Source organism: Aspergillus aculeatinus (assembly GCF_003184765.1).
Source record: "Aspergillus aculeatinus CBS 121060 unplaced genomic scaffold BO66scaffold_2, whole genome shotgun sequence".
NCBI classification, from domain to species: domain Eukaryota; kingdom Fungi; phylum Ascomycota; class Eurotiomycetes; order Eurotiales; family Aspergillaceae; genus Aspergillus; species Aspergillus aculeatinus.
The window spans coordinates 336,568-355,689 of NW_020291471.1; the positions used below are offsets into that span (position 1 = coordinate 336,568).

General features: G+C 53.6%; 7 protein-coding genes across 7 annotated transcripts; 3 read left to right on the forward strand and 4 right to left on the reverse strand.

Moving 5' to 3' along the window:
• Positions 1–129: 129 nt before the first annotated feature.
• On the reverse strand, positions 130–6,806 carry BO66DRAFT_364044 (putative filament-forming protein (Tpr/p270)). The gene is made up of 2 exons (XM_025645145.1): positions 6,243–6,806; positions 130–6,188 (listed from the first exon to the last, which is right to left on the reverse strand). The coding sequence occupies exons 1-2, from the start codon at positions 6,532–6,534 to the stop codon at positions 388–390; spliced, it is 6,093 nt and encodes a 2,030-aa protein (XP_025508635.1). The 5' UTR covers positions 6,535–6,806; the 3' UTR covers positions 130–387.
• Positions 6,807–7,000: 194 nt separating this feature from the next.
• On the forward strand, positions 7,001–8,495 carry BO66DRAFT_387640 (transcription factor TFIIE subunit TFA2). The gene has a single exon (XM_025646357.1). It carries the CDS (start codon positions 7,282–7,284, stop codon positions 8,161–8,163), a length of 882 nt encoding a protein of 293 aa, XP_025508636.1. The 5' UTR covers positions 7,001–7,281; the 3' UTR covers positions 8,164–8,495.
• An 80-nt stretch (positions 8,496–8,575) lies between these two features.
• BO66DRAFT_387641 (3,4-dihydroxy-2-butanone-4-phosphate synthase RIB3) lies at positions 8,576–10,212 on the reverse strand. The gene is made up of 3 exons (XM_025646358.1): positions 9,685–10,212; positions 9,455–9,572; positions 8,576–9,328 (listed from the first exon to the last, which is right to left on the reverse strand). The coding sequence occupies exons 1-3, from the start codon at positions 9,746–9,748 to the stop codon at positions 8,812–8,814; spliced, it is 699 nt and encodes a 232-aa protein (XP_025508637.1). The 5' UTR covers positions 9,749–10,212; the 3' UTR covers positions 8,576–8,811.
• Positions 10,213–10,811: 599 nt separating this feature from the next.
• Positions 10,812–13,402, forward strand: BO66DRAFT_387643 (uncharacterized protein). The gene is made up of 2 exons (XM_025646359.1): positions 10,812–10,927; positions 11,086–13,402. The coding sequence occupies exons 1-2, from the start codon at positions 10,885–10,887 to the stop codon at positions 13,113–13,115; spliced, it is 2,073 nt and encodes a 690-aa protein (XP_025508638.1). The 5' UTR covers positions 10,812–10,884; the 3' UTR covers positions 13,116–13,402.
• Positions 13,266–13,775, reverse strand: BO66DRAFT_67303 (uncharacterized protein). The gene has a single exon (XM_025653486.1). It carries the CDS (start codon positions 13,692–13,694, stop codon positions 13,416–13,418), a length of 279 nt encoding a protein of 92 aa, XP_025508639.1. The 5' UTR covers positions 13,695–13,775; the 3' UTR covers positions 13,266–13,415.
• Positions 13,606–15,925, reverse strand: BO66DRAFT_364055 (putative serine/threonine protein kinase). Its single transcript, XM_025645146.1, has 2 exons — positions 15,486–15,925; positions 13,606–15,402 (listed from the first exon to the last, which is right to left on the reverse strand). Exons 1-2 carry the CDS (start codon positions 15,569–15,571, stop codon positions 13,857–13,859), a joined length of 1,632 nt encoding a protein of 543 aa, XP_025508640.1. The 5' UTR covers positions 15,572–15,925; the 3' UTR covers positions 13,606–13,856.
• A 1,329-nt stretch (positions 15,926–17,254) lies between these two features.
• Positions 17,255–18,177, forward strand: BO66DRAFT_67349 (putative ubiquitin conjugating enzyme (UbcK)). Its single transcript, XM_025653487.1, has 3 exons — positions 17,255–17,507; positions 17,588–17,920; positions 17,982–18,177. The coding sequence occupies exons 1-3, from the start codon at positions 17,401–17,403 to the stop codon at positions 18,085–18,087; spliced, it is 546 nt and encodes a 181-aa protein (XP_025508641.1). The 5' UTR covers positions 17,255–17,400; the 3' UTR covers positions 18,088–18,177.
• The last annotated feature ends 945 nt before the right edge of the window (positions 18,178–19,122 follow it).

Sequence of the window (19,122 nt, forward strand, 5' to 3'; positions counted from 1 at the left end):
CCTCGAAGGGTCATAGTTGGAAAGGGTGAAGACCGATCGGGGGGGCTTCGAATTGACGGATGGTTTTCCAGCGAGATGCATGGTGTTTCTTTAATGTTGGTTATACCCGGATAGAATATGGGGGATTTCGCCTACTCGATTTTATACTCTGTTGACTCTTAATGATATGAAACAGTCATACCCCATTTAGGGTATTCGAGTCATGTACAACTCATCAGCCGTGAAAGACAAAAGAAAGTATGATTCTCATCCCGCTAAGGATTACAACATTCGTAGGTTCACTTCGGTTTCCTTACAAGCCGAAGAACTGGGACATAAAATACATGCATGTATAAAAAAGGAATGAAAAGTCAAAATGTAACAACCACAATCCATAATCACAATCATCTAAGAACCCCGCGTTTGACCCCCACCACCACCACGCATTCTCTTGCCAGCTGCTCCATCGCCGCCGTCCCCGCCGCCATCATCCCGAGCGCGCTTGTTGCCTTGAGGAACAAACTGACGCGCGTTCGCACTAAGCGCGCCGCCACGACCACCCCCAGGACTGGCCGGGCCGTGCTGTGCCTGGCCGAGATTGGCTGTCTGCACGTTCTGATTGCCACCCCGGCCTTGGCCTCCACGCCCTCCACGACCGCGAGGCAGACCCGAGCCGCGCTGGCTAGGCTGGCCTTGACCCTGACCTTGCTGCTGGGCGCCTTGTTGGCCTTGTTGACCAAAAGGATTCTGTTGACCGCCGCCACGCCCGCCTGTTCGACCACCGCGCGCAACTGGAAGTCCGGACTGGAGAGCTCTTAGGACGCCGCCTGAGGCAGCACCAGCTGGAGGTTTGTTGGGAAGCGACGCTGGCTGTTTGTTCTGACTTTGTCCGAAAGGATTAGGCACCGCGCCGGCCGCACCCTGCTCAGGAGCCGTTTCGTCAGCTGCTTGTGTCTGCGGTGCTTCCGATTGTGTCTGAGCCTGAGCGGATGGCTGGGCAGCTGTTGCTTCTGGTGCCTGGGTGCCCTGCGGGGTGGCAGATGCAGGTGCAGGGACAGGCGCAGGCGCAGGCGCAGGTTTTGCTGCAGGTGTCGCTACCGGCGCCGGGGATGGTGAAGGGGCTGCACGTGCGGGTTGTGCTGCTACTGTGGCAGGCGACGGTGCTGGTGCTGGAGACGCTGCAGCCTGTGCGGGTTTGGCTTGCGCTTGAGCAGCCGGGGGTGCTCTGGTGACCTTAGCTATCTCCCAAACCTCGACAACGGGTTTCTGAGGGGTCTCGGTGGCCGCCTTCTGCACCACCTCGAGCTTGGCCTGCGAATTCCTGCACCGAGAATCAAGCATACTAAGCTTGGCAAGGGACTTCTTGTCCGACAGCTCCACAGCAGCCTTGATCTTCTCCTCCACACTTTCGTCATGGGCCTTCTTCAAAGCCTCCTTCTCCTCATCAAATTTCTGCTGTAGGGCAGCCGCAGCTTCCGAATTCTGCTGGGTGCCTCGCTTTTCAGCTTCCATTTGTTTGCTAACCTGCGCACGAATGTTGTTCCGAATGATCATCTTGATGGTTTCATTCTTCGCAACAAGGTCCCTTGCTTGGGCATCCGTCAACTCCGGAAGCCCACCTTCCATCGCAGGAGTAGCAGATGCTGCGGGGGTTGCAGGAGCTGCAGAAGCTGCTTCTGCCTGGGGCTGGCCAGGGGTCGCAGGAGCTTGTGGACTTGCCTGTAGGCTGGCCTTGAGTCGCTCCACTTCCTGGCGGTGTGCCGCCCGAGTCTCTGCCAGCTTGCTATTCAACACCTCCTTCATCTTGTCAATACGTTCCTTGACCTTCCTCTCGTGCTCGGTATCCTTGGCAGCCAATACAGCATCCTTCTCAGCAAGGGCTGCCTCGAGACGTTGCACCTTCTCTTCCAAAGCCTTGACCCGTTCGTCGTCGGTGGCGACAGCCACTTGCGTGGTCGGAGCAGGGAATTGCGAGGCGGGGGTCGAGTTGACTTCAGTCGTCGTCTCGGGTACTGGTGCAGGAGCAGCCGGCTTCTCGGCCATTCTCGCCTTGAGTTCCTCTAATTCTTGTTTCGTCTTGGCCAATTCCTCCTGGATCACCTCCTTCTCCTGTGTGACCGTATTCAGTTCCGCCTGCTTAGCGTTAATACGACCGGTAAGTTCCTTAGACCGAGCCTTGAACTGCTCCGTAAGCTTGCTGCGCAACTCTTGGACTCTATCTTCGGCATGTTTGAGCTGCTCAGGGAAGGCAGCGGCCTCGGTTTGAAGAGTGTCATGAGCCTGAATGGCCTCGTCACGCTCCTTTTCCAGGGTTGCAAGCTTCTCCTTGAGTCCTTCCATTTCGGCAGGGTCAACGCGGTCATACTTCTGCAGAATGTTCTGAGTACGTTGCTGCCAGCGATCACGATCAGCTTGCAGCAGCTTCAATTCTCCGTCCTTCGTCTCCACCACGTTCTCCAACTCCCTGACCTTCGTTTCCAAAGGCTCAATCTGCTGAACCAATTCCTCAATACGTGCAGATTTCTCCGCAAGCGACGTTTCTGCCTGCTTGACCTGGTTGCGCAAAGTGACACTACTCTCGCGGAACAGATTCAATTCGTTCAAGGTATCCATAAGTTTGTTGTGGCTGAGAGCGGTGTGGTCGCTATCAGCAGCAGCGCGACGCTGTTGCTCTAGCTTGAGACGTGCCTCGTCGAGCTGAGACTGCGTGTACTCAAGTTGCTGACGGAGACGCTTGCTTTCTTGTGTCGACAAATGATATTGCACGTCAACAATCTCTTTCTCCCTGCGTAGGAATTTGATCACTTCCTGGAGACCTTCAAGGTTGGGTGGCGAAGTTTCAGCATTATCGTCATCGGTTTCAGTCATGTTCGCGCGGTCACGTTGCAACGCCGAGATTTGGTTCGTGATATTCTCCAGCTGCGAGTGTAGCAAAGAGTTCTGGTGGAGAACCTCTTCCCGGCGTTTCTGCAAGTCGGTAATTTCACCCTCGTATCTCTCCTTAAGCTCGTTCCAGCTTTCCTCCTTCTGAGAAAGGTCCTTCTTCAAAGTCTCGGCTTGTGTCCGTAGCTCAACCACTTCCAGCTTAAGCTGATTAGCTTCGGAGCGCACTATCTGCAGGTTCTTGGCTGCCTCAGCGTGCTTGACCAATTCACTCTCGTAGTTTTGTTGGGCATGCTGCGCAATTTCAGTCTGCGCGCGGAGATCTTCCTTGTGGTACTGGAAGGCAGAATTATGACGCTCATTCTCATCCTTCAGCCTGGCAATTTCAGATTCCAAAACAGCCTTCTGCTCCTCCAAGCGGCGGCCAGCCTCTCCTTGCTCATCACGCAGCTTGGTGAGTTCATTGTTCGTTGTAGACAACTCGGAAGAAATCTCCTCAATCCGCTTTTCGAGATCCTGAATCTTCTTGTCCTTCTCCTCAATCAGACGCTCCGTCTCCTCCCGATATTCTTCATGTGTCTCAGTCACAGACTGTAGGCGTTCCTCGCTCTGCTGGCTGATGGCCTTGTAGTCCTCAACTCGCTCTTCGGCATGCTGAAGCTCATTCTTGGCCAAGTCAAGGTCACGCTTGAGTTCGGAAACCTCGATGCTAAGTTCTTGCTCACGGGTCAAGCCAGACTCCTGACCTTCCTCGGTCTCGGGCGCTGTAGCGGGGGCGGCAGTAGTAGCAGCAGAAACACTCGGTCTAGATTGGACGACTTGAAGTCGCTCTTCGGCACTGCGAAGCTCGACGGTCAATTCATCCACTCTCGACTGCAAGTGATCTCTGGTGGTCTTAGTTGCGATCAATTCTTCCCGGACGGAGCCCAAGCTTGTCACCAAGTCATCAATTCGCTTCTGACTCTGCTCATGCTCGTACTCTCTGCGCAAGGTCGCCTTCTTTGACTCTTCAATCTCATCATTGAGTTTGCGTTTGGTAGACTGCAGTTCTGACTCCAAGGATTCGACGCTTTGCTGGAGCCTGCGGCGGCTCTCAGAGTCTGTATGTTCACGCTCGTTCAGGATAGTTTGAAGGTTGGCATTCAGAGAATCCAGGCGACTTCTCTCGTTTCTCAGAGTTTCGTTGTCTTCAATCAGTCGTTTCTCAATACTCTTCCACAGATCCTTTTCTGCCTTGAGGTTCGCATTCTCGCGTTGAAGGCTATCCACCAGTCCCTTGGTCTCAACAAGGTCTTCGGCAGCTTGCTGGGTCCTAAGGTCTTGCCTGTTGGCGTTCTCCAGCAGACTGGCGTAGCGTTTCTGCAGCTCTGCATTTTCGCTCTTCAGCATGTTGAAGTTGCTCTGGAGAAGCTCGGCTCTTTGGGTAGCAGCGCCAAGCTGACTGCTAGAACGGCTGATTTCGCTCATCAACTCGCTATTCTTTCGCGAAAGCTCATTGACCTGTTGTTTCAAGGCGGCGTGATCGGTGGCAGACTCCTCACGGAAGTTGTCGAAGTGGGCTTGAACCTTGCGTAGTAGTTCGGCATAGTCGGGAATGTCCTTAGCCTGTTCATCGGCTGCTCCAGGAGGAACTGCCCCTAGTGGAAGAGACTGAGAGAAGACAGAAGCATCGCCGACGGTCTGACGTCGACGGGTCAGCATGCTTCGGAAAGTGTCTCTCTCCTTCACATAGCTCTTTGTCTGCGCAACAAGATTAGAGATTTCGTCGCGATAAGTCTGCACACGAATCCTTAGCTCCTTCAACTCTTCTTGCTCTTGTTGACGAATGACATCCTGTTCACGAGCCTCCGCGCCTTCCATCTTATCGCCTAACTCTCTTAGCATGCGGCGGAGAGTAACATTCTGTTCCTGTAGCTCATGGAGATCCTTGAAAGTCGTCAGGTTGCGGCTGATGAAGCGTCCCGTTGGGTTAAGATCTGCAGACGAGTCGTCAATTTCCTGTCGAGCAATCTTCTCGAGCTCTTCCCTATCGTAACTCTCCTCTCCTTCCTTGAGAATCGCGTTCTCCATCACTAGGACCTTCACTTGCGAGCTCAGGTCCCTAAGCTGCTGTCGTAGAATGTCGCCCTCACGCGCAAGTCCCTCCACCTGTCCTTGCCATTTGCGTGCCTCCTTTGTCGCATCATCCCTTTCCTTTCCAGACGTTTCAAGGATGTTGGACATTTCCATAACGGCGTTCTCCAGTCTAGCGTGGTCGGCTCGCAATTCATCGATTTCGGGCTTACTGGCCTCAAGATCCTGGAGCATTTCATCCAGCGTCGACCGGAGCTCTTGGTTGGATCTCTGTTCGGCGGCCAGCAGTGACCGCATCTTGTCGTACTCGGTGTAAAGTTGTGTGATCGTAAGTCCACCCTTGGTTCTCGAAGCTCTCGGGGAGAATGTCCCAACCGGTGTACCTGAGCGGATAGGCGTAGTGGGCATTCCTCCATTGAGAGCCGGGCTCATGGACCTCCTTCTAGCCTGGCCGTCTGACTCGAGTTGGCTCACAGTCTGCTCCAGCTCTGCAATGCGGCGCTCAGCAGCCTCCTTGTCGGAATGTTCAGTCTCGATCTCAACACGAAGGCGGGAGATCTCTTCGGCCGCATCGTCCTTGGCCTTTTCCAGGGCTACCTGGAGTTCCTGCACCCGCTGCTTGGCGGTTTCAGAAGAGTTGCGTTGCAATTCAGCCAGCCTGTTCGCACTATCCAATTCAATCCGGAATGACTCGCTCGCTTGTATCGCCTCTTCTTTCAGCTGCTGGATGCTCGAAAGGGACTCTTCGTAACGCTGTTCGACCTCATCCAAGCGACTCTTGAGAGCATTCTCACTGCGTCTCAAGGAGTCAACAGTGGCGCTAGCCTCTTCATTCGCTCGCTGAAGCTCTGAGATGCGGGCGCTCTTCTCCTTGCGGAACTTCAGGTATTCTGCAGACTTGGTCTTCAGCTCAGTGTCTAACCATTCATTACTCTTCTTGGTCAACTCCAAGTCTTGCTGGAGACTCTGCTCGCGGAACTTGGCGCTAGCAGATGCAGAGTTGGCGGCTTGAAGGTTCTGTTCGGCGGTAGATAGTTCTCGTCTCAATTCGACAGTCTTCTTGTGTTGGGCTGACAGCTCTTCGGCGAGCTTGTCATACGCTGTCGTCTTCGATTCGAGCAGAGCCATGGTATCACGATTCGAAGCTTCTAGAGAGGCGATGCGGGATTTCAGTGTGCTCACTTCGGATTCATTGGTTGTGGAGGACGACTTGAGCGAGGCGATCTCGGATTCTAGGGACGATCGAGCATTTTCTGTAATGCGTTAGCAAAGAAAATCAGTCAACCGCAGTGGTTACTCTGTCTAACCCGACTCATGAAGCTTCTTCCTTGTTTCCTCAACCTCAGCATGGCCCTTCTCGATAGAGCTCTTCAGCACCTTGACCTTGCTTTCGCTGCTGCGGACCGCATTGTCAAGCTCCACTTCCAAGCGGGTCTTGTCTGCTTTGAGTTCATCGTGTTCGCGAGCTTTCTTGGAGATGGCCTCCAGAAGTTGGTTGACTAATTCGACCGTAGGAGCTTGGGTGAGCGTCGAAAGAGTCGATTCGGCGATGGAGTAATGAGCCGATATGAACGGCAATTCAATTGTTGCGGTAGCCATGATGGCTGCTAGATGTTTGCAGCAATCAAGCTGCTAACCTTTGTTCGAAGCAAATATATCGTAGAAAGTCGACGTGATATCTGCTCAGAGTGAATGGTAACGTAGTAGGCAAAGCTACGTCGGTCAGGCGATGTCACCGCGCGTTTCGGACACCGTCGGGAATAGTTGCGCACAGCACCCCAAATGCCAGCCTAGGTCATGAGGGGCGAAGCAAGACAGAGAGAAAGAGTGAAGAGGCTGACAGAGGCAGGGCGAAAAGAAGAGAAAGCCCCTTGTCGCGCAATAGGTGAGATGAGATTGATTGAGAGACCGGCTTGCAGGTCAAGCAAGTTACGCATTGGCTTTGGGCGGAGCTCCAAACAGGTTAGCGCAGCTGGCTACTATCACGTGCGACAGTGGTGCCTGAGCGGGCCGCAAGGCCGCAACCTGCAATGTCAGAACTTCTAGATCCGTGATGACGAACACTCTCATCTCCCTCTCAGCTCATTCATCCTGTCATTCTCAACCACACAGGTTGTTGCATCAGAACAGAGCCAACTTCTTTCATGCTTCTGTGATCTATTGTCGTGTTGCGAAAAGAGCTTCTTTGTGCTCCCTCACAAAGAGAGAGGCTTTGCCTCGTCCTTGTTCCATCTCCCCACCTTTAGGAGTCTACTAGATCTCCGGGCTCGCCGCGGTCAACCCCTTCACTCGTTCCATTTTTTCGGTCCATACTAAGCTGTCTTCTTCGCTATCTCGATCGCAAACATGTCTTATCTTCAGAACCAGCTGAAGAGTTTCAACGCCAGCGTTGTCGACTCCGCAAGTCGACTCGGGCAGCAGAGACGCTTCAACCATCAGAACAACACGACCACCTCCGCAAGCAGCTCGCAGCTTCCCTCCACCACATCGACACCGACCCCGGGCGGCGGAGATCGCAAACGCCACGATGACATTGTCTACTCACAGCCCGCGAATACCGGCACGGGCAAGGACATCATGACGCAGGTCATCTTCGCGATCGAGCACATGAAGGCGAAAGGCGTGCCGCTCAAGTTCCCCGACATCGTCTCCTACCTCTCCCTGCAGCACCGCGCAAACGACCAGGGCTACGTCCAGGCCCTGCGAAGCATCCTGCAGGTGCACGACAAGGTGCAGTACGACCCCCGCGGCGCCAACGGCGAGGGCACCTTCAGCTTCCGGCCTCCGCACAACATCCGCACCGCGGAGCAGCTCCTCAAAAAGCTCCAGGCGCAGTCCACGGGCGCGGGCATGAGCGTCCGCGAGCTCCGGGAGGGGTGGCCGAACGTGGAGGAGACGATCAACCAGCTCGAGAAGGAAGGGAAGCTCTTGGTGACGCGGAACAAGAAGGACGACCATGCGAAGATGGTCTGGGCCAACGACCCGTCGCTGATCCAGCACTTCGACGACGAGTTCCGGCAGATCTGGGAGAAGATCAAGATCCCAGACCAGCAGACCGTCAAGGAGGAGCTGGAGCGCGCCGGAATCGTCCCCACCAACAAGAACAAGGTCGTCAAGCAGCGGCCCAAGATCGAGCACAAGAAGGTCAAGAAGCCTCGCCGCAGCGGGAAGACGACCAACACTCACATGATGGGCGTGTTGCGGGATTACTCTCACCTAAAGCGATAAGGAGTTCATGCGATCGGTGATGCTCCCCGACAATCCGTCCTCGCTCGCTTGTTTGGCTCCTCTAAAGAAAACCAAAAAAAAGAAAGCCTACAAGCCTTTAAAAAAGGTATACCGGGGTGTTCTCTTCATTTTCCTTTTTCTACTCGGACTTCGCATTATACTGGCGTTTGGTGGGTAAACATTAGACGCAGGAAAGGATATACTTCTGATTTCTCTGCTACTTCTGACCAGATCTTATCTGACTTGGTCATGTTTGTTTTCTGGCGATCTTCATCGCCCTCGCTGTATACTATAAAGGCAAAATCGATACCCAACTAATTCAAACAATTGCATGAATGATGGACTTGATGCTCGTGTCGATTGTCCTCTTTTATCTAACAACGACTCCCAAGACTCATGAAAACGTGTAAACCAGCCATAAAGATAGAATCTATTTTCTCTTTTCCTCACTCGAGTCACCCATACACAAACATGCAACCAAGCCGCGCATAATGCAGTAAACAACAAACCCAAAGAGCCTGGTCCTGATGTCCAGCCGAACAGGAGGGGAAATCACTCAGAAGAAATTTATACAACCGTCAAAGGGAAAGAAACCACAAGTATACCCTCTCTCGACCCTTTCCTTTCTGTTTCTGCTCTCTTCCATGCTCATTGGCCCCCGTTCGTGAGACCACCTTCCGTCTTCTCCACATACTCGACCAGATCCTCGATCGTGCAGACCTTGATCCCCCACTTCTTGCCGAACCGCAGACAGCCATCGCGTCTCATCATGCCATTGTTGCCCCGGATCTCCGGCACCCCGTCAACCAGCTCGCCGTCCTCGACGAGCTCCGCGATCACACCCGCGGGGACCTTGCCCGTCAACCGACAGAACTCCACCGCCGCTTCCGTGTGGCCTCTCCGCTCGCGGACACCGCCGCTGCGGGCCTGTAGGGGGATTATGTGGCCCGGTCGTCGGAAATCGTCGACGCGGGCGGTCGGGGAGGCGAGGGTGCGGCAGGCCAGAGCGCGGTCTTGTGCGGAGATACCAGTGGTGACGGACGGGTCGCTCGAGTCAATGGAGACCGTGTAGGCGGTGCCCTTGGGGTCCGCGTTTTCGAGCACCATCTGTGGGAGGGCCAGGCGTTGGGCGATTTCAGGGGTAACGGGGGCGCAGATGAGACCGCTGGTATCGGAAAGATGCCAAGTCAGTATGGGGTTCTTGAGGATGCGGGGTTTCTCGAATGCAGCTTGAAGGGTCTGGTGCCTGCGTCCGAGGAGCCTGATAAGGAGAGGTTGTGTATTTTCTCACCTCGTGTACCGGACCAGGAAGGCCATCTGGGCGTCGGTGATAGACTCGGCGGCGATGATCAAGTCGCCTTCATTTTCGCGGTCTTGGGAGTCGAGGACGATGATGAACTCGCCATTCTCTGAAGCGCAATTGAGTGGTTAGTTCGCGATGCGATTCTGCACCATGCCAGCAGACGCCTGGAGGCCCGCGCAGTGTTGAGGAGTTTTGAGAGGGGGAGCGAAAAGACTCACTGAAAGCGGCAAGGGTGTCTTCGATGGAATCGAACTTCAGACTGGAATCCAACGGTGCAGCCATGGTCAATGTGTTGTGTAGACTTTTAAGGTGTGAGGTGGTTGGATCTGCCCCTCTATGCGGAATTGGAGGCGGGGCAATTATGGCGAGGCGAGGAGCGGGCGAAGCGAAGCTCGTATTGAAAAGGCTTCTTCTGATGTGTTCACAAATGGGACGAAGAACGCTCTTTTGTGTGGTACAGCGTGAAAATATGGAGTCCGGTCCAATTGAGTAATTATAGGTTGCAATTGCGGAGTGAACACCCGATCACAAGGCGGATGACTCTATCTCGGCCGGAGATGAGGCGCGGGGCGGACTTTCGGAAGCTCGGGTTCGGAGATGGCAAATGGAGGGAGGGTCGAAGAGGATCAATCGAGATGTGATCGCGCTTTGGATATTGCTTTCCTGCGTTAGGACAATGAGGCTCAAGGATATGATATACTCCGCAAGGACTTAAAGTGAAATCGTAGTTACAGGGATAGTTTTTAGTCAGGGAAGATGTACAAAGAAGGCTAAGGAAAGTCTGAGCCCTGAGGAATAGGGAGCGGATCACTAATGGTTTGTCAGATGTCGGTCATGAGCGGGTGGTTCGCCGAGGCCTGCAGGCTCAGCTGTCTTCAATGGGCCGGGCCCGGAAGCGGCCGCCTTTCTCAGGCAGGGAAATTATTCTCTGGCAAGTGGCCATGAACATCTCTGGGAACCGAAGGGGTCATAAACAATTGGTCTCTTGATTGATCAACAAGTACGGTACCAGCAACCTTGAAGTGTTGGGTCCTTTCTGTTGCTGAAATGCGTGCACGTTTTAATAATAACCTCTCTACAGGTAGTTGACGTCCATCAGCTATTGTAACTCCTTGATACCTCTCGCATTGCAGGCACCTTCGTACCACTAATTACAGCAGCGTTCTACGATATAGTTAGATGTTATGATAGTCTGTATGTAACCAGGTGCATGTATACCTACTTTATAGCCTCCTGCATGGGCCTTGCACGTGACGCGGGTCTAGAATCCGGACTGTGGAGAGCAATAAATGGAGCCCCCCCAACCCCCAAGAACGCAAATCATAATACTTATGGCCTTTGCTTACACCCCATCGCACAAGCCAGATGAATCCCCTTCCGCCCTCAATGGTGTTGTTGGTTCTCCCTCTGCCTCACTCATGGAGAAACTCCCCGTAGAGATCCTCTGTGAGATTATTGATTGTATGCAGATCCCCCCTCCTCCCTTTCTAATAAACCCCACACCTCAACACCCAAACACCCAAACATCACAGCCCCTCCGTCCGAGTGCTGCGCTGCTAGTCTAAAGTCGCAAGCTCCCAATAACAACATAAGCGAAACAAGCTAACGATGCCCTTCAGACCTCACTCCACATGAGCGGGTACAACTCCAATCTGTTTCAAAACGCTTGTTTCTTGTCGCCCGTGACAATAATCTCTGGAGACTCCACTGCTACGAAGAGTCATGGAGCGCCACGCGAGCCTCTCGTTCCGCTAATGGCACCGGTTCCGCGAGTCTTGTCACCAACTCCACCGCACCGCTGAGTGCGCTAGGGCAGACTACACTTCGATCCCTCATTCAACCCCATGCGGGGAATGACGGGGCTGGTGCTAAACCATCCGATCGAGCGCCGTCATTTGGTCTCCGATCGCGGGCGGCCACGGAGTGGGACCCGTCTTATGAGGGTGAAGATGTGAACTGGTACTCGGAGTATATCGCACGGAATGGACCTATCTCGCTCAGCTGGATGCAGCGCCCGTTCACCAGGGTGGAAGGTCAGAAAAGAAGGGTGTATCGTGAAGCGAAGGGCATGGGCTTGCTGCGGGACTGGAGCTCAGCCAGGGAAAACAAAGTCATCGCTCCTCTGGACGATGGAAGTGTTTGCATTTGGGACCTCAACCACTCCCACTCGATCGGGTCGCAAGAGACAAAGGGTAAGATGATTGGCGTCAGCGCCCCGGGCATCTTGATGACCAACCTCTCTGGCAGGAGGGATCACGCCGCGGCAAAACAGTCTCTGGAATATGTGAATCTGGGGGAATGTGTGAGCGTGGACTCCATCCGCCGAAGGGCTTATCTGGCCGTGGGAAATGTCCTGAACGAGGTCGATCTGGAGACCTTGCGGGTGGTCTCTCAGCAACGCTATCCTTGGTCCGTGTTCGCCTTGTCTCAGGAAACGGACTACTCGGTGCCGTTGACACTCGCTACGACGCTGAGTCTACACATCTACGACGGTCGACTGTCTGCAAGCGAGGAAGAAGAAGCCATCAATCTACGATGTGAAGAGCCAACTGTTTCGTTGGTTCCAAAGTCACAGCTGTACGCTCCGCCCGACTCGCCGCTTCTGCAACTGCAACCTGACGGCCGACCTCCACACCGTATCAGAAGCCCGGGCCCTTCACAGAACACCGACGATTATGCACCACTGTTCCAACCAGGGCCCCTCTCACTTCTGCATCCCCCAGCGCCGCATGTTCACTCGATCTTCCTCGCCGGCCGCTTCCCCAGCATTCTTCAGTACGACCGCCGCTACTTCCCGCGGCTGCAAAACACAATCCACTCCGGTGGTCAGCTTTGTGGTCTGGCAGCCGTTCCCGGGCCACGATTTCCCATCTCCGACTCAAGCTTCCCCTCCTCACACAAGCTAGTAGCCTGTGGCGACTACAAAGGTAGGGGGTCACTTGAATTGTATAATCTCGCCCCATCCAATGACAGCGACATGATCAACTCGTCCGGGTCGTCGTCCGTGGTGTCAACGATGTATCACAACCGACAAAGTGTCGCCAGATCCAAGGTGCTATCCGTCGAATCCCACGGTACCCGCATCGCCTATTCGGATGGAGATGGAAATATCAAATGGGTGGAGCGGGACGGCCGGTCCGAAGTCCGTCGCCTCAACATCAACAGCTACCAACCTCCACACCACCACCACCATCATCATGGTCACCACCACCATAATACTCGGGTAGGGCCCACTCATCGCCGCCACCACTCCAGCGCGACTGCACACCAGCCTCGCGCAGCAGACGGCGACGCCGACCTCGCCACCGGTCTCTGGGGCGGCTTGTCCCGATCTCACAGCGAAGGCGAAGTCGCCCGCAAGATCCTCCCCACCGGCGGCAGCCTGACAGGCGATGAGCTACTCGTCTGGACGGGCGAACACATCGGCCGAGTTCGTTTTACCTCCAGCAGCACGAATTTTGTTGACGAGGAGGACGACGACGACGACGACATGTTGATGGACATGGACCTGGACGATGCTGCGCGTGAGGAGCTCCGAGCCAAGCGACGAGAACTTCGCCGTCGAGAAAACGAATACGCGTATACAATGCGCAGAGCGCTGGAGAGACAGGCTGATGAGGTGCGACGCATGGGAGGACTTGGCCTTTAGATTAGATTGATGAATCATTTCCACAAGCACGATATATCACCCAGCTAACATTTGTTTTTGATACCAACCAAATTTCTCTCTACCTCTCGTGGCTTCAGCAAATGAGCTTCGCGGGTCTTCTGAGTTTTCCTCATCCGTGTGTGTGTGTCTGTCACTGGAACTTTGAGTTTTGTATGTACTCTGCTACCTGCTTACCTACAGTGCATGATAGACCACTCTGCTTTGGCTAGTTGTCTCTCTTGCTGCCAATGTTGCGACTTATACAGTCTTATGGTACAAACCCTGCATTTGCCTCGAATTTCATGAATGACTAAGGTGGTTAGAATGCTGCAGTACTGCAGTCATGTACAAGGCGTCCGTCTTGCCCCCCCCAACCCCTCCCCCCAAGTAAAGGGGGGGCGTGGGTAAGAATTGAAACATCACGAGAGCCAACCGTGACCGCCTGTCCCTAAAACTGAATAATTTCCATATTTTTATAATCGAGACATCGCTAGCAAACACAAAGGGGAAGAAAGAAAAAAGGTGCAAGCGTGTGATGCTAGATTGTTTTCCATTATGTTTTTTGGTTGCCAAATCCATCCAAATTCCACAACGCCAATCCCATCATTATTGCATTAATTCGTACATTAAACCATAGGGCCATAAGCCAGACGCAACTCGACAGACAAACAAACAATTAGGAAATTCAAGCCTAGAGAAAAAGCTTCAGCGTCGAAGAAAACCTGCTAAGGAGTAGGCAGATCAGCTATCTGGCTTGTACACGGCGTCCTTGCAGAGCACCGCGACTTTTTTGAAGAAGCGCCGCCATTCCAGCGGGTCGCCCTTGACTTTCATGAATTCGATCTCGAAGAGACCCTCCGACACACAGTCGATTAGAACCTTGCCCTGCAGCGTACACATGCGCCCGTCGCGGGTGATGATCCGCAGCGTGGCCGAGGTATCCCCGGCGGATACGGCGGGCACGGCGGGCACGGGGACACCCAGACGATGCAGCGCCTCGCAGATCAGGGGCACTAGGATTTTGAGCTCCCACGTTGAGAAGAACCGCGTCATGGCACGGGCGGGGACGATGTCGTGGAAGCGGATGGCCTTCTGGGTGCGACTTAAGGGCACGGAGGGGTGCGGGGAGAATTGCGACATGGACGGTTCGTCCTCCAGGTGGTCGAGGGGCTTGGTGTCGTTCTTCCCGAACAACAACGACGGTCTGCCCATGGGCTGGGTGGAAGAGAATGCGTCCGCCACCTGCGGCGTGTCCCAATCCACTAGCATACCCCCGCGCGGCATTTCCGGCTGCGTGGATGAGATCCTTTGATCGGCATCGTCGTCGAATTCATCTCCCATGTCCATAAGGTCGGTGGTTCCTTCAATGCCCTGGCTCCCGCCGCTGCCGTGCGGCCGCGCGAAGGGGTCTTGTGTAAAATCGATATGCAGAGACTCGAACATCGTCGTGGCCATGTTGATGGTGTCTCTGAGCGCGCCGTTGCGCGATAGGTATTTGTTCGGCCGGGTGTACCAGGGGTGTCTGCGGACGTCCTCGAGAGAGAATCGGTTGGCTGGATCCACGTTCAACATGCCGCGCAGGAGTGAAAGCGTAGCGGGCGGCAACTGCTGCCACAGCTCGTCGGTCGTACGCCCATTAGTGGCAAGGTATTCCTGGTACTCGTAGCTCGTTTCCGTCGGGCTGTCCCACGGGGTGTTGCCAGCCAAGAGGACGAACAAGACGATGCCGCACGACCAAATATCCACCAGGTCGGGTCGGTAACCCCTCCCTTTAATTTGACTCCTGCTGCTGCACGAAATCACCTCTGGTGCAATATACGGCGGGCTACCGCAGAAGGTGGTGGAGAGTTTGGTCACGCCTTTGTACTCGAACAGCGTGGCCAAGCCGAAGTCGGCGATTTTGAGATTGCCATCCGCGGCCAGCAGCATGTTCTCCGGCTTGATATCTCTGTGTCCCACCCCCTTGGAGTGCATGTAGCCTACCGCGCTTATGAGCTGGGAGAAGTAGACGTGCGCGATGTCCTCGCCCACGCCCTCGTCGGCCTCGATCTTGTCGAAAAGATCGCCACCCTCGGCCAGCTCCATTGCAACCCAGCGCCACACATCGTCCTCGCCGGTCTGGAAGAAAGAGATTATGTTATTATGGTCGCCAATGTGCTTGTGTACCGTCGCCTCCATCTGCAATTGTCGCGCGCTGACTTTGCCATGGCGAGCGGCATATTCCTTGTGAATGAACTTGACTGCGAAGACCGGACTATCTGTGTGGGACGGGACGGCTTTTTTGATGCTAAGGAAGTTAAAAGACAATTGTTAGCAAGATGATTTGATTTGCAAGAACGATTGAGAAAGAGGGCTTAGGTTCAAGCAGACCAGGCATAGGCACCCTGGCCGATCGTCTTGGAGACTATTCGGAAGGGTAAGTCATTCGGCAGCGGGGCTAGTTGCGAGTGATGCATCGTGGTGCTGGCGAGCAAACCCGGGTTTCCACGGGTGATCCGATAGTATATGACAGGTCAGATGGAAGGAGGTGCAAATCGAGAAAATTGTCCGAGTTTTCAGCAGCTACTTCTAGCCAGCATCATGCGGTGGTGAGAATCCACGCAAGGGTGAGCGATGGGAGAGCGAAGCTGGAGAGAAACGCGCGCAGCTCCGGCACGCGAAAGCCACTTTATCCTCATTGGGAAGTCTGTTGACAGGCTGCCGGTCGCAGGCTTCCATTCCGACTTGTGCGATTGTAAGAGTTTCTTTGACAAGTACGAGTCTCTTGGATGTTTGGAGGGGGAAGAAAATGGTTTTCTTTTTACCCTCGGGTGGCCACGGCAATCTTTGTACTAGTCGGGGGCACTACCTGCATAAGTATAGCTGGTGGTTTCAGGACCTTATTTGACCTTATTTATACACTCACTCACATCTCTTCCCGGAGAACAAGGGTAGCTCACCGCCAGAAAATTATTGAGGCACGAGTCCAAAAGGTAGTCCCTTCATCGAATATTCTTTGCCTACGGAGCTAGCATCGACTACTTCCAGGGTTGCTGTATGCTCATGGTAACTGTGACACCATTGGAGGTTTCATCATGGCTTTGATGAATCAACAACCAACAGGTGCAAATGTACGAGTACCATATTTTAAGACTAGTGGATGTAGTCCTACTGGTGCCGTGACAGCATAAACACAGCGTCCGACTTGCATAGAGCCCCTCAAGGGCCTTCTCAGCAAGCCACGGCGCAACGCTCCGCGCACGGTCCTCAATTGTCTTGCGCCGCTGTAATGTGCTGAAACTCGACATCATTATTAGGGAGTTGTTAACTAGTCCCTGCCGCCAGTTCTAGTGAACGGGCCCATGATAACGTTTCTCTGTTCTCTGAAGAGATTCTAAAGCTGCGCACATGTTTAAAGCCTTAGCATGAACTGAAGAGGTGACAAGGATGGAGAATTAACCGTGTTGATTGATCATATGCATCGATTAGCGCGGAGCCACTGGCTGACCGCCCAGGGAGCAGCTGTTACGTACTCCGTATTTTGCCGAGCTCTGGCTTGGTCCGGCAGCCAAAATAAGACAGATAACACAGGCTGTAGTGTCTACCTTAGTCTTGTTGTATGGTTGTTGTATGTCCAGACAGGCATGGGCTTTCTTTCTTCGTGTGCTGACTGTAATTCCGTCATCGATTCAAGATGACTGGCACTGATAGAAACAGCGTCGTGTATACGACGAACATGACCACCGGTCTGTCAACTGAGAGAGTCAGATGGAGGCTCTAGAGATCAGATGCGGTGGTGGATCATCAATGGCCAGCGATTGAACGGTTGCGCTGCGTTGCCCGGCGGATGAGGGCGTAAACAAAAAAACTAAAGGAAGAAAATTAACCCCAATCAATCATCCAACACTCGATCACAGTTGTCTTTCCCCCACTTAAGTTCTCTTTTCCCTAAGAATCCAGACTACTTCCCCTGTTTCCCATTTTCAAAGAAAGGATCTACAAAACTGCTCTAAGCCAGACATACATACATACTTTTGCTGCAGCTCTCCGTTCGTCCAAGGTTCTGATTCCGATCATTCTGGGGTTCTTGCGGTGGGTCAATCCGCTTCCCCTCCGGCCAACTGTCGCGCTGCTTTCGGTTACGCTCTCATTCCACCACCAGCAACCTACCTCATTATCTCTTGTTCCTCGCTACTGCTAAGTCTCGAAAGCTGGCATTTTTCCGGAACTTCTCTCTGCATCACTAGTCTTACCCATCTTTTCAACTCTCCTTCCCATCACCTTCCCTTCGACTTTCTCCTTCACAATGGACTACACCATGGAAGACACTCAGAACTCCGCTCCTGACGCTCACGAGACCTCCAAGCTCGGCTCCTCAGCACAAAGGAGTGACACTCAGAGCGTCACCAAACGGTCCGTCACCGCATCCTGAGACGCATTGGTCGATCATCCCCGAAGTCGCTCCAGATACTGACCGTCCGACTGATTTCTAGTCTTCAAGCTGAGCTGATGCAACTCATGCTCTCCCCCTCTCCGGGCATCTCCGCTTTCCCAGACGCCGACGGCAACCTGCTCTCCTGGACCGCCACCATCAGTGGTCCAACCGAAACCCCCTACGAAGGACTGACCTTCCGACTCTCGTTCGCTTTCCCCAGCAACTACCCCTATGCTCCTCCTACCGTTCTCTTCAAGACCCCCATCTACCACCCCAACGTCGACTTCTCCGGCCGCATCTGTCTTGATATTTTGAAAGACAAATGGAGCGCTGTGTACAACGTCCAGAGCGTACTGCTCAGCTTGCAGAGTCTGCTCGGGGAGCCCAACAAGTATGATGCCATCCATCCGATGTTCCGGTCGAGGACCTTCACGATGCTAATACACTCACAGCGCGAGCCCCCTCAACGCCCAGGCCGCCGAGCTCTGGGATACCAACCAAGAAGAATACAAACGACACGTTCTTGCCCGTCATCGCGACATTGAAGATATCGAGTAAAGAGTCCAGGAGAATATGTGTTTTGATGTTGCGGTCGATTCCGCAAACAGAAGAGGAAAATCAGGTTGCATTGCATAACTGGGGTTGTCTTTGGGGTACTTTCGTTTAGGATGCGATCACTGCACAGTGTCTCTCCTGGGATTCTTTCATAGCAGGTCCCGGGGTCCACCTGTTTCTTGTCATCTGGGGGTTTTCTGGAGTTTATGCGTTTGGGAGGGGCGCGAACTTGCTATTTTGCTTCGGTGAGGATGGACCAGCGGTGTGGGGATTGGAAGGCTATAGGTCCCGGGAATCAAATACCCTACTTTCTTTTTTAGTCCTGCTTGGGATCTTCGGGCCCATTCTTCAGCTTGTTTGTCATTTTTAAATTGGCTGCGAGGCATGTGTGTAAATGAGCGGCCATGAAGTAGGTAGTCAGGCAAGGATTTCATTCATTTTTGATATACTTGGAACAAAGCTACAAGCTACCCACTCAAGGCAGCTCTGAGCTCCAACTCACAAGAAGGGATCTTTAATCTCAAGAACTGCAATATCAAAAAGCGGCAAGACATGATGAAGATGGTTCCTTTCTTGATCTAGTAATAACTTAGCAGTTGACACAGTAGCGAACAACATCCAAGCAGCCATCCAGAGTGTTACTCCCCTACCCAGCTCTCCAGTCTAATATAGATAGGCCAAATTCAAATCTTAGCTACTCAAATCAGACCAAATCAAGCCCCGGTGCTAGAGGAAACTGAAGTTCCCAGAAAATACTCTCTACCTCGTCCTGGCAAATCAATTACTCCAACAAGTGATCAACATACATCCCTGCAATTGCTGCACTACCGAAGGCAGTGATCGCCCACGTTAGCATCACCCTAAATGCCACGCGATGGACATTCCCGGGCCAGCTGGGCGCCGGCTGCCGACAGCACGCCCCGATCTGCAATGTACTGTACCTGGCTATCAGCTTCGAACATGGGAGATGAATCCCGTGTCGAGATTCGGGCTTGCACGGTATTGCAGGGGTGATACCATTCTTTGGAGAGCCTCGCG

What these genes read in the sequence shown, in the direction of transcription:
- BO66DRAFT_67349 (XM_025653487.1), top strand. Translation starts at nt 17,401, where the DNA reads ATGGACTACACCATGGAAGACACTCAGAACTCCGCTCCTGACGCTCAC. An exon ending in ACTCAGAGCGTCACCAAACG is followed by an intron (nt 17,508 to 17,587) that starts GTCCGTCACCGC and finishes ACTGATTTCTAG; the next exon opens with TCTTCAAGCTGAGCTGATGC. An exon ending in CTGCTCGGGGAGCCCAACAA is followed by an intron (nt 17,921 to 17,981) that starts GTATGATGCCAT and finishes ATACACTCACAG; the next exon opens with CGCGAGCCCCCTCAACGCCC.
- BO66DRAFT_387641 (XM_025646358.1), bottom strand. Translation starts at nt 9,748, where the DNA reads ATGGCTGCACCGTTGGATTCCAGTCTGAAGTTCGATTCCATCGAAGAC. An exon ending in AGACACCCTTGCCGCTTTCA is followed by an intron (nt 9,573 to 9,684) that starts GTGAGTCTTTTC and finishes ATTGCGCTTCAG; the next exon opens with AGAATGGCGAGTTCATCATC. An exon ending in TTCCTGGTCCGGTACACGAG is followed by an intron (nt 9,329 to 9,454) that starts GTGAGAAAATAC and finishes TTCCGATACCAG; the next exon opens with CGGTCTCATCTGCGCCCCCG.
- BO66DRAFT_387643 (XM_025646359.1), top strand. Translation starts at nt 10,885, where the DNA reads ATGGAGAAACTCCCCGTAGAGATCCTCTGTGAGATTATTGATT. An exon ending in CCTCTGTGAGATTATTGATT is followed by an intron (nt 10,928 to 11,085) that starts GTATGCAGATCC and finishes GATGCCCTTCAG; the next exon opens with ACCTCACTCCACATGAGCGG.
- BO66DRAFT_387640 (XM_025646357.1), top strand. Translation starts at nt 7,282, where the DNA reads ATGTCTTATCTTCAGAACCAGCTGAAGAGTTTCAACGCCAGCGTTGTC.
- BO66DRAFT_364055 (XM_025645146.1), bottom strand. Translation starts at nt 15,571, where the DNA reads ATGCATCACTCGCAACTAGCCCCGCTGCCGAATGACTTACCCTTCCGA. An exon ending in GGCCAGGGTGCCTATGCCTG is followed by an intron (nt 15,403 to 15,485) that starts GTCTGCTTGAAC and finishes TAACTTCCTTAG; the next exon opens with CATCAAAAAAGCCGTCCCGT.
- BO66DRAFT_67303 (XM_025653486.1), bottom strand. Translation starts at nt 13,694, where the DNA reads ATGGATTTGGCAACCAAAAAACATAATGGAAAACAATCTAGCATCACA.
- BO66DRAFT_364044 (XM_025645145.1), bottom strand. Translation starts at nt 6,534, where the DNA reads ATGGCTACCGCAACAATTGAATTGCCGTTCATATCGGCTCATTACTCC. An exon ending in GAAGAAGCTTCATGAGTCGG is followed by an intron (nt 6,189 to 6,242) that starts GTTAGACAGAGT and finishes AACGCATTACAG; the next exon opens with AAAATGCTCGATCGTCCCTA.